This window comes from Camelus ferus, chromosome 12 (assembly GCF_009834535.1).
Source record: "Camelus ferus isolate YT-003-E chromosome 12, BCGSAC_Cfer_1.0, whole genome shotgun sequence".
Taxonomy (NCBI): domain Eukaryota; kingdom Metazoa; phylum Chordata; class Mammalia; order Artiodactyla; family Camelidae; genus Camelus; species Camelus ferus.
This window is the reverse complement of record NC_045707.1, coordinates 63,646,912-63,662,220: the sequence shown is the minus strand read 5'-3', so window position 1 is coordinate 63,662,220 and position 15,309 is coordinate 63,646,912. Positions and strand designations below refer to the sequence as shown.

At 43.3% G+C, this 15,309-nt stretch overlaps 1 protein-coding gene across 1 annotated transcript in view; it reads left to right on the top strand.

Annotated features, from left to right (window-relative positions):
- Positions 1 to 1,648: 1,648 nt before the first annotated feature.
- The window catches only part of TPH2 (tryptophan hydroxylase 2), an 82,763-nt gene continuing 69,102 nt past the window's right edge, over positions 1,649 to 15,309 (top strand). Inside the window, exons 1-5 of the mRNA XM_006191102.2 lie at positions 1,649 to 1,763; positions 4,192 to 4,344; positions 6,900 to 7,083; positions 7,194 to 7,294; positions 12,214 to 12,281. Coding sequence (XP_006191164.1) covers positions 1,659 to 1,763; positions 4,192 to 4,344; positions 6,900 to 7,083; positions 7,194 to 7,294; positions 12,214 to 12,281 — 611 coding nt within the window. The 5' untranslated portion in view covers positions 1,649 to 1,658. The remainder of the gene's footprint in view (positions 1,764 to 4,191; positions 4,345 to 6,899; positions 7,084 to 7,193; positions 7,295 to 12,213; positions 12,282 to 15,309) is intronic.

The window sequence follows — 15,309 nt, the reverse complement described above, 5'->3', positions numbered from 1 at the left end:
CTGTTCTGTGACTTGCTTGAGGGGAGGCACTGTATCTCATTTATCTTTGCATCCCCAGGACTCAGTTTCAATGCCTAATGTAAAATGAGGGCTTAACAAATCTTTACTGAATTTACACATCTTCTCAAATCCCTGATCTAGCTGAGATAATCGATATATGGTTTTTTGAGCCTACTTTTGTTTCTTTTTTTTTTTTTTTTTTTAGAATACTCAAGAGGCTGTATAATATAATAGTTGAGAGCATGAATTTTGGAGCCAGACTGCCTAAACTTAAATCCTGTCTCAGCCACTCTTTAATTGTGTAAACCTTTTGCAAACTACCTAAATTCTTTGTGCCTCAGTTTCTCCATAGTTACTGTATTGTAAGTGTTGTTGTGATGATGAATCATGTTTTTACCCAAAAAACTGCTTAGAATAGGAACTGGCAAATACTAAGTACTTGGTGATATTAACTATTATTATTAGCATTACTTCAATCAATGTATTTAAACTTCACTTTCTTATTAGGTTACCAAAGCTGATTTTTAGAGGAAATGCATGCCAAATAATATTTCAAGATTATATCACATAATAATCGTCCCCTCAAAACTCCAGAAACAATTACAGTCTAGTTAATTTTTGCTCATCCATTCCTGCTTTGAAAATTTTTCATCTTGTTTTCTATATAGACAAGCAGCGCCGGCCTTAGGTTTTGTTTAGTTTCGCAGTCAGACAAGTTCATTTGATGAAGAGTCTTCCATCCCTCAGGAGGTTGGAAATATTTTCCTGTAACACAGTAATTTTATGACTTACTAAAATTTATCTAGTAAGTACATTAATTGATCTATGCATTTCAAATGGTTGGACTTGTTCTAGTTTTAAATCATCAAAGGAATGACTGATATATAGGCATTTAGTTTCTTTTTCCTTCCACTAAGTGTGGAAGATTCTAGGGTTAGGGTCTCAACTATGTCTGTAAGTGGCTAAATCACAACCTCACATTTCCTTTGCAATACAGTCTCCTGAACATTATTGCATAGTGGCATCACACGATTGGGAAAGCAGTTCCTTTTATGAACGCCATCACACACAAAAACGCACACACACACACTCATGCACACAGTCACAACACATCAGATCAGCAAAAGCTTATTAACAAAATAAAATGGCTTAGGGGTTCTGCAGTGTTGCTCTTTCTAAAATTATTTCCCTTCTTTTGAAACACATTGAATTCATAGTCACTTAAAGGCCGAGGTTAACTTGCCAGTAGCAGGTTTGAGAGATGAGAGCTAATGTCAGGGGACAGATGTTTTCTTTTGCAAATAACACCCTGTTATGTATTGTTCTCCACCACCCACGCCCAAACCGCTACTCGACCTAGGAAACAAATAGCACGAGGAACACAGATAACCTCAGGCTTCAGGTCTGTAATCTGACCGTGGCCATCGGCAGCCAGAAATGAGTTTCTTTCTAATCAGTCTTCCATCAGTCTCCAGTCACTCATATAAAGGAGCCCGGGGAGGGGAGGTTTCGCATTGCTCCTTCTTCAGCACCAGGGTTCTGGACAGTGCCGCGAGACGCCCGCGGCTCGCACGCCGCGTCTCTTGTCTCCTCCGGCGCCGCTGCTGCCGCCCCTCTACTGCCCCCTGCTGCAGAGAAAGAAAACTACATCGGGATCCATGCAGCCGGCAATGATGATGTTTTCCAGTAAATACTGGGCAAGGAGAGGCTTTTCTCTGGATTCAGCAGTGCCCGAAGAGCATCAGCAACTTGGCAGCTTAACAGTGAGTACTGAGTAGCTGGCACTCTTCAGCGGAGAGTTTTCTAGCGTAGCGATCGCCGTATCCTTGCCAGACGGACACCTGTTGTAAACCCACACACCTCAACTCCTTCCTCTTATCTGTCTGCTCTGCCTCCCTCCTGTCCGCCTTCAGCCTTCCTTCTCTCTCCATAAAGTAAAGCCGGTGTGCTGATCGATACGTGCTGAACTTCCTTCCCTTAAAGTTTATAAGTTGAAAATAAAGAGGTTCCTGAACATTAAGAATGAGAGATTGTGTGAACCAGTCTTACATCTATCCAAAGTGTGTAGAATTTTGAAAGGCCATTTATTATGAGTAGGAACAGGGAGAAGAAATTAAATAGATTTCTATGGTTCCTGCAAGATTATTGTGTCTTCTATACCCGCTTCCATCTACAAAGCCTAGTCTTTAAACACAGGAGTAATATTTTCTATTTTTGTCCATAGGTGCTCATTATTGGAATAAAAAAGATCTGATTCCTTTCAAAAGTTTTCCCGTGTTCCTCATTACTAGGGTTTTTTTTTTTTTTCAGTTTAATTCATGGGGTAATGAAAGCAGTACATCATTTGTTTCAGCATTTAAGGCAGTTTTTGTATTTAAATAATAAAGGAATAAAAAAGTAATATTTTGCAGGACTTTAGATCGTGATTTGGGGTTTGGGGCAATAGTCACGTAGTTTAATAAAAAAAGACAGTGAAAAAAATGTATTCAGATTTCTAGTTATTAAAATATTAAATATTTCATTACTGTACTACCAGAGTTTATCAACCAACTACAATTCAGTCTGTATCATAGAAAAATCTGTTTTAATATTGTAGCTCCAAATATGTGCCAGAGGGTTGTATTGTACTGGTATATTACCACTGGCTAAAAATGTTGAAAAGTAAGCAAGGCAAGTTTTGAACTGTTTAAATCAATTTGCAAAAATGAGTCTAAAAATGTAAATAGATTTCCTAACATTTAAATATCATGAATATTTGAATGAGATAGTACATTAAGGCATTCTGGAGCCATAATGAACTGCCAGAAGGAAAACAAAGAAAACTCAGAGTTATGGTTAATGTCTAATAACCCTTTTGTATTAGAAAATGCTACTTAAATATATGGCAGATGTTGAGAGTACTACGACGTTTGAGCTTTTAATGACTAAACACACTGTACAAATGCCAATGCCTGTATAAACGCCTTCTCTCCCTCAAGTCATAAATTACGAAATTATTTATTTCTATGATATATAAATCTAGTGAGTGAGACAATACTAACATGTGAAAATAAAGCCAGTAGAGAAATCAGAGGAAGATAATGGCAAAGCCCTGTATCAAATGTACATTTCTCTGTTTCCTGAGGAAGAAATAGATCGATGTGACAGCACTACGTCACTGTCTGCCAGGGAGAAGTTTCGATGTTTGCCCAATTCTTCATCTGCATGTAAATAACCCCCCAATTACATCTTAGTTTGCACAGTCTGTCAAATAAAAGTTTCCAGTTTTTTTTAAGTTATGTATTTCTGACTATGTGATCCGAGTTTCTGGAATCTGTCATTTTTGTTTTTAGCCAGCAGGGCTAATAGTCACTACTTAGTCATGTATTACAGCATCTGAAACGAGCAATGCTGTGTTCATCTTTTCCAGCGTCTCAGATTCTACTCTTGGCTTCTAATGATGACTTAGTTCTTCCTTCCTTCCTTCCTTCCTTCCTTCCTTCCTTCCTTCCTTCCTCTTTCTCTCTCTTTCCCTTGTCTTTTTGTGTGTGTGTGGCTGTATTTTAATAGCCACTTTTCAGACACCAACTGCTGACACAGATGGCCTTAGCTGAGTACATCCCTTTGTGCTGAACGTCTCCAGATAGATTCACATTGACAGCGTGGATCTAATTGCAGAACAGAAGATTATCAATTTTAGTGCATGTCCTGACATATATCAGAATGAAATGAATATTTTGTTTTTAAGATTTAATCAGCACAAAAATTACTCTTGTGAAAAATATATGTTTGGTCTTATTCTTGTTATGTTTGGTAATGAAGATAGCTTCCATACGACTTAACTAGGCTAACAGACCAAATTTCATGCTGTAACATAAATCTAGAAAGAAAGGCAGGAATGATTCACACATGAGACTTTATACTTTATGATGGTGAGGTTTTTGTTGCTATTAAAGTGAAGCAAGTCTGAGTCCTCTTTAATTTCAACCACTGGATAGTATCTTTGAGCATTAGAAAGTAGTGTCCTCGAGTACATTACACCAGTATCATGACCGAAAGTTATCAGTGACTTGAAAACTTCTCCTCGAGTTTATATGATTTCTAGGGCTCCCAGCGTATGAATGGGTTATCTGGGGGGGAAGAAAACGCAGCCATAGAAAACTCTGGAATCCTGACTAATATTTGTGTGTCTGTGTTTCTACCTTCTTGAAGCTAAATAAAGCTAACTCTGGCAAAAGTGATGACAAAAAAGGCGCCAAAGGAAACAGCAAAACTGACACTGCTACCGAGAGCGGCAAGACTGCGGTCATATTCTCCCTGAAAAATGAAGTTGGCGGATTGGTCAACGCGCTGAAACTCTTCCAGGTGAATGTCAAATATCACCTCACTTCAGAAGTGCCTATGTGCTGGGTTGCAAACCTGAATCTATTTCTGGGTAACGTGTTGAAAGGTTCAAAGGCATCAAACAAACTTTGTGAGACTTTACGAGTGGAGTTGGTCTGTCAAACAAGCAACTAAGCCAATTCGTGGGTATCAGGTTTTATTAATTCAGAGTCAGCCTATTAGGGAGTCCGCAGACTGTTGCCAGGTGAGGAAGTCAGTAATTAAAAAATGTGAGTTTCCCACCTGGAAATGCAAATACAAACAGAGCCAGAGAGACCTTTAAATATCAAGAGACTGCAGCCTGATTCGATTTGTTGGCATTTGAATCACTCACGTGTCCTAGAGCATGTTTATTGCATAAAATGACACACATGAGGCTGGGCACCTGGTATTCCCCGGAGCCTCACTGTTTCATGAACTTAATGTGTCTTTTGTAAAGATGAGTCACTCTGGTTTACAAGCTAGGGCTAGCTCTCTCTTTATCTTACAGAAGTGCAGTAGCCTTTTCAGAGGCTCTTTGAGAGGGAGGACAGAGAAGCCCAGAAAAACAATTGTCTTCTTGCGGGGGTGCCCCTGATGGCTCCCCTGCCCCTCAGCAAGCCCCTCCTTGCCCAGTGCAGTTTTTCTGGGGGCCCTGATGGTGATGAGAGTTGCAAGACAGGGAGCCGAGCTCTGCCAGTGCCTCGGGCTGCTGCGGGGGGAAGATGGTTGGAACTGCAGTCAGAGGGTGCAGACCTGTGTTCTCCTGGCTTGGCTCATCTCTAGCTGCTTCCTAGGCTCAATTTCTTCATTTGTAAAATAGCGATAATAATTCCTGCCTAACGAGGTTGTTGTGATGAAACAATATGGGTGGAAGTGCTTTGTAAAGGGTCCAGAGAGGAGGCATTACTGTGATGCCTCTTCGATGACTGGAGAGGGGGAATTAGCAGCCTGATTTGGCAAATATCTCCTTGTTCTCTTTTGACCTTGAAGAGAGCTCAGGCAGCATAAACCGTGGTAATGGAAATCTGGGGAAATATTTTACATGTAATTGTATCATCCAGATGCTGTCTCCGTACGGTGCCCACAGGCCAATTCAATTAGACAGCTGGGGGCGGTGGAAAAGTCCCGGAAGAAGGAGTCAGTGGCCCTGAGTCTTCGCTCAACCATCAGCTAGTCATGGGGCCTTAGTTACATCACTGAACCCATGTGGACCTCAGCTTCCTTGTCTGAAAATATCGACTCTGCTTCAACCAAAGGATACTAAAAGCCCAAAGTGACACAACGTGTGTGAAGACTCTTGAATTTTGAACTTTAATATTAGTCTCACCTTTACTATCTGCCAATTTAGAAAATATGGCCTTATTGCGAAAGTTAATCAACACAGAAATAGAGCATTTAGTGTCCTGGTCACAGAATTAGTTTCTTTATACAGAGAAGGATGCTGTCTGATTTTACCTTAGTCTGGCGCCGGACAATACCTTGCCTGTGCTGAAAATTCGGAGGGCATCCAGGATTGCATTATGAGTTGCGCTGATGATCAGAGTCTACCGTGGACTGATAGGGAGGGATCTACTTATATGAGGGTGGGTTAGGGTGGAGAGAAGAACTCAGTCTTCCGTTAACTCAGGCCAAAGGAAGACTATATCGCTGGGGAAATTTAAACCTGAGGATTAAGTATTAAATTGCTGTCCTCAAGTACCTTAGTGTAAGATTTTACTTCTGATACGCATCAGGATAGTTGTAGCAACACATCCCTGGATAAGGCCAGCCTGGAGGTTGCTGAAAGAAACCAGTTACCAAATGGTTCCGTTTAGGGCTTCCCCTCTCCTCCCCATCCCCTCCCCCTCCCTCCCCCTCCTCTCCCTCTTCCCTCCTCCTTCTCTTCCTCCTTCTTTTTCTCTGTAGAGATCCCTTCTTGGCTACTTTCCTTGTTTCTTTTTTTTTTTCCCCTACAATGTGGACCACACTTTGGCCAGTGTTTCCCAAACTTCAGTCATTTTTCGCATCACCTTCCCACTTCTGCCTCATCTGTCCGCTATTTGGATTATTAATTAGTTTCCCAAAGATTATCTTATTTTTAAGCTCTATTTCAAAAAGAAATGTTTTAGAACTATGAAATCAGGGGTTTGACTTTTAGTTAGATTTTTTGGGGAAAACATATAAAGCAAATAAATAAATCTGGGGATTAGAGGACAACATGATAAACTAACCCCCCCCCCAAATAATCATGTGCACCACCAGTGGGATGTGGACATCCCCGAGAAGTGACAATGTTCATAATTATCATACATTTTTTGGGTCCTTTACATACCTTAATGTCCCCCTTTTAAAAAATGAGATGGGAAAAACCTACATGCAGTCACTATTCTTATTAACAGAGATAATGGTTGGCAAGCATTTCCATGTTTTAGTCAACAGAGAGTGAGATGATTGCCTTTTCCTCTTTGGTGGGCGCGTGGCACCTTTTTGCTCATGAGTTGAACAAGAATGGCCCATGGCATCCCTTTTACCAGTGTCCTGAAGGTGAGTTAGAGCTGTTGCTTCTATTTCCACAGGAAAAACATGTCAACATGGTTCACATCGAGTCCAGGAAATCCCGGCGAAGAAGCTCGGAGGTTGAAATTTTCGTGGACTGTGAGTGCGGCAAAACAGAATTCAGTGAGCTCATTCAGTCACTGAAATTTCAAACCACAATCGTGACGCTGAATCCGCCAGAGAACATTTGGACAGAGGAAGAAGGCAAGGCCAGTTTTTGCTTGTCGGGGGATTTTGCAATAAGGCAAATGTTGCAAAGGGGAAAACACAATCTGTGAGCTAATATTTCTGAACCCACGCTGTGTTTTCAACAGAGCTGGAGGATGTGCCCTGGTTCCCCCGGAAGATCTCTGAGTTAGACAGATGCTCTCAAAGAGTCCTCATGTATGGCTCTGAACTGGATGCCGACCACCCAGTAAGTGTCCCATAAAATCCATTCCTCGTGGCTCTTCCAGCTCCTCCCGTCTGCCAGCCAGGGTACCAGTCTGTGCCGTAATGCTTTCCTGTACAGCAACTTACTATTTATTCCCCCTAACTGAGAGCAAACTTTTAAGTGTTGAAGCTTCCCTGCCCATATGTCTGGCTGGAAGCATTTCTACCTAGCATTTATTTATTATGTTTTTAAAGGATTGGGTAGAGGAGGAGAGTATAAACCTTGGAGAATATTTCCGTGGAATTAGACAGCCTGAAATATACTTGCAGATGGTGACCCTTGGAAAAACGATGAGCTGAAATGGATCACCGCTTTGGGAAACCAAGGGGGACTAGGCATTACAGGGCTCAGTGAGAGACTAAAATTCCCCTTGCCACTTCCCTTGACTGGAGGTAGTTAGGTGTGGAGTAATGTGCTGGACTCCAGTCTCTGTGGGAAGGCAGAGGGTTGGTTATAGAATAAGGCTGTCGTGGAAGACACATCCTTCCCCCCATCTACTCTGAATCTATTTACCACCATCTCTCCTCCACGCCAATAAAATGACCACATGTAAAGAAATATGATATGTAGTGAGCACTTCCCACTGTTCCCTGTCTCCCCCTTCACATCAGTTTTTATTTAACACAAGAGGCCTGGAACTTCTTTATGGTCGGAGTGAAGTACAGTTAATCATCTGGGAGAAGCAAGCAATGTACTCATTCTTTACAAGCCGTTTTCCCCCCCGGCGCCCTTTGCCTAAAAATGGCCAGGTTAAAGGGTGAAACCCAAGTGGACTAGTCATGCTTATAGGAGCCTTTTCTGGTCTGAGGGTAATGGTTTTCAGATACTCATTTTATTTAAATGGAGGAAATCTGATAGTGAGACTACATGCAGAGGTCCTAAGGGTGGCCCCAGGACCAGCCACATCGGCCTCACCTGGGGGCTGGTTCTAGCAAGCACACACTTCAGTTTGAGAACCACTGTTTTAAAGGAAACTGTGACAACTTCGACAAGAGGGAATTTTTCAATGAAATCAGTCATTTGGCATAATATACAAATTCAAGTCAATTCATAGCATACCAAACAAACCTAATTTAATTGTATGACTTTTAAAAAGCTGAAATTGCTCAAAGACAATGTATTACATTTGCCAATATGACCTAAACTTTCAGTATAATTCATAGTAGTTCACATGGAAGGCTCCTGAACTTTAGAAAAATTCTCAAAATTGCCTTTAATAATCATCTATTTGTTTATCTTCTCTTTCCCTGCCTTGGAGGAATCAGAATTAGCACCGAAGCCTGATTTAAGAGATTAGCAAGTAACAGGATAGCCCAGACACCAGCTGTTAATTGGCAGGGTGACCTTGGGCAAGTCCGTGTATTTTTGCAACTCAAATTTTTTATGTAGGAGGTGGAAATAAAATTCTTATTGACCTCAGAGGGGTGTTTGAAGAGCCTAGTTAATCAAACAACTGGAAAGCATTTTGGCAAGGGTGAATGCTTAATTCCAGGAGTGGAAATACTGTTTTAAATCATCCAGATCAACGCCTGGACAGTAAAGGATTTCTTGCTAACTTCCTATTTCCAAATGCTCCCTGTAGTCTAATTTGAAAATTACTCAACCTGGAGAAAGCGGGTCAGACATTTTAACGGAACAACCATAGGAACCACTGACCTTGCTGTTAAAAAACACCCAAAAAACCCAATGCCCTGCATCAATTTTCCTGTGCTTAATTTTGATCCATTCCTCCTAATTATACCCACCTTATGAAATCTTACTTTCTATGCAGCCACTTGAAATAATTACTTAGCAATCTCCTACCTCACTCATCATTTTTTTTTAACCATGCGTATTTCTTCCATAAGCATACCCAATATTCATTATGCGAAATTTGATGTTGGTAAGCTGGGTGTTTTGGTTTTTTTTTTGTAAGTTATTGTTTGATGAAGATAGAAGATCCCCTGAGGCAGGGATTGTTGTGTTAGGATGACATTCTAGTGCTAGGAAGGCTCAGAAGGGGCTTGGAATGTGGGTCGGGTTGCTGGGCTCCCTAGAAAGGGTTAAATATGTAGGCCAGTCCATCTTAAACTTTAATGGACAAACGAATCACCTGGAGGATCTTTTCAACATGCAGGGAGGTGGGGCTGAGGTTAGCAAGCTCCCAGCTGAGGCCTACCCTAGAGGTCTGGGGAGCACACTTTGAGCAGCCAGAGTCTAGACAGAGAGAATCTTTCAAAGTGTGATTCAAGTTCCCCCCATAAGTGCTGGTTAAAAATGCAGTACCTTGAGGCTCCCCTGAAGCCTACTGAATCAGAACTTCCAGGGAGGGACCCTGGAATCTTCATTTAAAAGGATTTGCAGGAGCCCCCAATGAGCTCTAAAGTTTGAGAACGGACGTCTTAGCCCCCTGATTCACGGCAATAGCTTTCCATTCAAGTAATCTGTGGGGAATTAAAAAATATTTGACTGCCAGGGTCTCAGCTCAGAATGCTTGAATCAGAACTTCTGGGAACGTGTCCAGGTTTGGAGTAGGAGTCAGAGCCCCCTGGATGACCCCAGTATTCCAGTGGGGTTGACCTCTTTGGGACGGCTATGCGTGCCAACGTACACACAGCTGAGCACCTTCCGCTGTGGACCGGGTCTCTGCAACCCTTGATATAAACTGAGAGAGGAAGGGTGGTGCACAGCCAATACTTTCTGAGCGCTAGGGTTGCCAATTTACCAAATAAAAATATAGGATGCCGAATTAAATTTGCATTTTATATAATAAGCAGTTTTTTTTTTTTTTTTTTAGTGTAAGTTATGCACCACGTATTGCACCGGTGTCCTGTATTTTATCCAGTAACCTTATCCCTGGCTTCAGTTTAGAGCAGATGGCCAAGGCATGCTGTGTCTCTGTGATGGCTGGTGTAGCTACTAGCATCCCTGTTTTGTTTCATCGGTCTGAGGTCCCATCCAGGAAGCTCTGGATCGCCCATAACACTTGCATGATCACCGCCACACTCAGCTGATGAGGCGTGATGAGTAAATCATTCTCGAGGGTGCCTAGAAAAGATGCAGGTGTTTGCTGAGAAGTGGGTGGAGATGCTTCAGGAAGCCCAGCAGATTACGATGCTGCTTCCACGGTGCCTGGTTTGGCAGGAACCAGGGAACACAGGCTGTGTTCTTCACAGAGCTCTTCCCCTTTATTCACAGCCTGCTCGCTTTCTGAGTGGTAAGGATGCTTGAACCCTTCCGTCTTCCCATCCCAGGTCTCTTGCGGTGACTAGTGAGTGTTGAAACCCATACTTTCCAGTGTGACCGTGTCTATCCTTTATAGCATAAGACCTTTTCTTAGGTCACAGACCCATTTATGAATGTGGTAACTATGGTCACAAAATTTTGTATACACACATTTGAAGGCTTCGCAAGCCTGCCTAGGAGCTCCAGTTTAAAATCTCCCAACTCCTAACGGAAGAAAGAAAGCACTAGCTTTGGGGTGGGGGTGCTTCACTTCCGCAGGGCACTCCCTCCCTCCCTCTGCTCATGACCCTCTTGGCATCCCCGAGAGAAAGGCTGTTGGCAACGGAAGTTCTTCATGTCTGTTCGGTACACAGTCCTGTGAAGGATCTCAAGGCCAGTCCTCCTTCAGCCAGAAGAGGGAACAGAAAGGATTTTCTCCGAGTTCGGGTTTCCTCTTGAACAGGCCCCCTTGCATAAGTGTCTGAGTTGACACTGAGTGAGCAGAGGCCGTGCAGATCTCTGTGGGGCTGTCCCAGCCCTCCTCTCAGGGCCCTCTCATCCCAGCAGCCTGGCCCCTGGCCTGGCCCCCCTCCTCAGACCAGCCACAGCTCCCTGCTTTCCCTCTGGGGTTGCAGGGGTTTGCAGCCGTAAGAAGTTAAATGGCAACAATTCCTGCTGGGTTTGCAGCAGTTGCAAGAAATAAGCCTGGAAAGCATTGATTGTCTGAAAGTACCTGAAGGAAAGGAAAATGGAAAACCTGTTGACAAGAGGAGAGGTTCTTGGGTAAACCAGGAGGCCTTTCAGAAGGATTCCACTAGACTGAAGAGTGACAGACAGTATGTTTAAATTCCCAAGTGCATGGTGACGGGTAAAACCTTGAGGCTGGCTAAAGACTGGTCAGAATCATAGAACCCAGCCAGGGAGGGAGCTAACCTGCTATCCTGTGCACAAGTCTCTTGTAATCGATTTGTGTTGTGTGGCTATACTCATAACACACAGCAAAACCTCTCTAATTCATCCCATTTGGGGATTTGATGATTATTCTGAAAGATAGGATTTTAATACATGTACATTTATTGGTCAGTTACACAAAGCAATTAAAGTTAGCTTAACTCACTGAATAGCCATGTTAAAGGGACCTGTTTTAATGAACAAATAAGATTAATTTGTAAGTAAGATCAATTACACGTAAATGATACTGGAAAACCAAAGAATATTATTCACAGTAACAACTGGCTTAACTAAGCCAGTCTGCCTACTTTGTGGAAGGATAAACCTGAGTCTGAATTCCCACACATCCCAAAAGAGGGCAGCCTGAATTTAATGAGGTTTCACGGTAAGCACAATTCGCGTCTGCCTTTGTCACGAAGACGGCCATCCAACGATAAAATTTACATTTGACTTGGACACTCACTAAACATCATAGTGGTTTTCTTTCTTTTTTTCTCACAGCGATTTTTTTTTTTTTTGGATTGGAATACTTAATATTTTTATTACTTTTTTATTGAAGTATTACAATGTTGTGCTAATTCGGGGTGTACAGCATAGTGATTTGTGTATATATTCCTTTTCATATTCTTTCTCATTACAGGCCATTATGAGGTATTGAATATTTCCTCACAGCGATTTTCTTTTAGGCTTTCTGCAGCTAATTTTCTGGCACTCTGCTGAATAACTTAATCTCCTTTCTCTTTAAGGGATTTAAAGACAATGTGTATCGACAGAGAAGAAAGTATTTTGTTGATGTCGCCATGGGTTATAAATAGTAAGTACCTGTGTAAATCTTTCTTGTGACTTGTTGCTGGTGAGTTAGGAAAAAACCCACGCTGTGTTAAACAGACCTGTCTTCTCTTCACTTTGACTTTTGCAGAAAGCAGGCATGAACCATTTTAAACACTCACCAACTCTGCAGGCTTTAAATGCCAACACAGATGTTTGACATCCAGGGAATAATTGTAAGATAATGAGAGCCGCGGGCCACATGCCCAGCGCTCCATTTTCACCGGCGCACTCGTGGCTCAGTTAAGGCAAGGAGCCATTTTTTTTTGTTCACTCTGTGGGGCCCAGAAAATGTTTTAATTTGACTTTCGACTCGACTTTTTAGTAACCCCTTCCACGTCCAGCTTCGCCAGTGAAAGTTGAGGATTCAGCAAGAATGGCGAAAGGGCAGCCGAAATAAAACAGAAATGCTTTTGCTTCACAGGGAAAGGGGAGTTCCCTGTACACTGGAGGGTTTATGGTAGAGTTTCATCCCCAGTCTGGGGTCAGGGTGGGGATGAGACTGGAGACTGTCAGGACTGGGCCGAGGACCGTGCTGAGTGTATTGTCACCGGCAGCCACGCAGTGCGGAGACCGCAGGCCGTGTCTAGGAAGATGGCATGGACGCGAGGCCTCGGTTAATTCTGCTCACGCTAGTGAAACTTACAGACCGTCGCAGGGCTGTCGCTATCTGTCCTTTGGTATGTGATCAGCTACATGAATCTTGTCATCAGAGCAAAATGCAAATCTGCACCTGGTAGGAAAGAGGCTTTCTTACCCTAGTTGAGACTGGTGAGAAGGTTGACTGTCCCGTGGGGCAAGTTTCTTGGTGAGAATTTAGGACATTATGTGTGTTATAGAGGGTACCCGTGTGTTTTTCTTCCTTCCTTCCTTCCTTCCTTCCTTCCTTCCTTCCTTCCTTCCTTCCTTCCTTCCTTCCTCCCTCCCTCCTTCCCTCCCTCTCTCTCTTTCTTTTTGTTTTTAAGGACTCTGACGCACAGGTGCTTAAAGCAAAGTGAGAGGTTTCCCCATCGCACCTCTGATTGACAGTCCTTTGCTCGTTTCTAACTTCCCTTGATGCTTTGGCATTCTTCCCTTCCCTTCCTCCTCCCAGGCCCCAGGCATCCTTCATCCTTTCTCCACCATGTTTGTAATCAGGACAACCAGGACTCTTTGGCATTCGCTTTTCCATGTGTGTCTATTCCAGTCCCTCCTCCTCTGTTCCAAGCAGCCTCTCGACCCTCTTTAGACCCCCCCCACCCCCTCACATCATCAGTGCTCACGGCTTATCTGGGCTCGGGCCAAACCTCACACTCCTTTTGGACCCTCAGCATGACTGATCACTAGCCCCGTCACCCAGTGTTTCCTAATTAAATGCCAAGCGAGGACTGATGGGCCAAATTCCCTTTTTCACATCAGGCCCTGAGAAGTGGTTATGAGCCTGAAGACTGGCTCCCTCTGGTTTGCGGTCGCTCCCTGTGGAATCAGGTCATGTCGGCTTAGATGGGTCCTTACAAGGCGTGTGGGCAGGATGGGCCTTTGGGGCATGACCTGTCCCGGACATGGTAAAAGCTCAGAGCTTGGCAGAGCCTTTTTCTTGAGCTAAAACAGAGAGAGAGAAATGTATTTAATACATACATGCTGTATGTACTGTATTATATACAAAGGGACAACACATGTTTGTGTGTATATATATGTATAAAGGATTGTGTTAGTACAGTGATCAAGGGATTACCTCAAATATTATTTCTTCATTCTTGAGCCCAGAAACTGGACAGACAGGCTGACAGTGTGGTGACACTGGTAGAACTGGTGTATATATATGAGTGGACCAGTTTCAAGGAGCATTGATAAGGATGAGTCTTACGCTTTTAAAGAAAACCTATTTATATGGAGAAGAGAGGAAAAGAACATGGAGTTAAAATGACAGTGGGGAGGCTCTCAAAGTGGTAACAAGAGTTTGCATTTGCCATTTTCTCTTAGCTCAAGAGTGAAATGGAGGTGTGGTGTCTAGGGAACACTGGAGGCTGGACACAGTGGAGGTTTTACACACAGGAGGGCTGCACGCAGCTGGAGCAGTCCAGGATCTGGTCCGCGTTTGCAGGGGCCTGACTTTTTGTAACTGAATGCCCAAGAGGCTGAGGGAGGCAGGAAACTGCCGAGTCATCATTACACAGGGAGAAACTCCTGTCCCAGGACTCCTACGACACTCCCAGTTGTCGTGATACCAGAGAGGCTGTATTATGTTATCTGATGGATACAGAGTCAGAGGACAGGGTGTTTAACTAAGAGTTTGAAATCCAGGGCATTGTATCCCTCTGCCCTGGACGACGCTGATGACATAGAATAACAAAGTGATTAAAACCTGGGGCTTTGGAGTCAGACGATGTGGGGTTCGAGTCCTGGCTTCACTCTTTCTAGCCACTCTATCAAACCTCACTGTGCCTCTCGGGTTCTTTATCTGGAAGTGGGTCTAACAACGGGACCCACCTCTGGGATGTAGTCAGGATTGTGAAAGAGGATGCAGGTGCTGTGCTGAGCACGGAGATGGTCCAGGATTTGTGATCATCAATGTCAGTTATGGTTATTACATCCTCCTCCTCCCTTTCCTCAGGCTGGCTTCAGTTCTCAGGTGATCCACTGTTTCATTCTTTAGCTAGGTTAATTCCACTGTTAATGTGCCATCTTAGCAAATACTGTAGCTCCCTAGGGTCCCTAGTTTCTCATTTAAAGGCTGCTCATGAACTGACACTTTTTGTGCTGCCCAACCTCCCTCTTTATGGAGAGATCTCGTAGGAAGCAATCCTAGACCCATTTGGGTGTGTGGGGAAGCCTCCAATATACTGATGATAGATCGCCAGTTGGCCTTGGGTGCTTCTTGTAAGTGGACAATGTGAGCCAAGTGCCTGCCAGGAGTGGTTAACCCTGGAAGACACAAATCTAGGACTAGCAGAACCTAGTAGGGAGAAAAGGATTGCTCCTTAGTGCCCCTCGCACCGTCACTGCTGTGGCTTCTCTGAGTGTAAATATGAGGA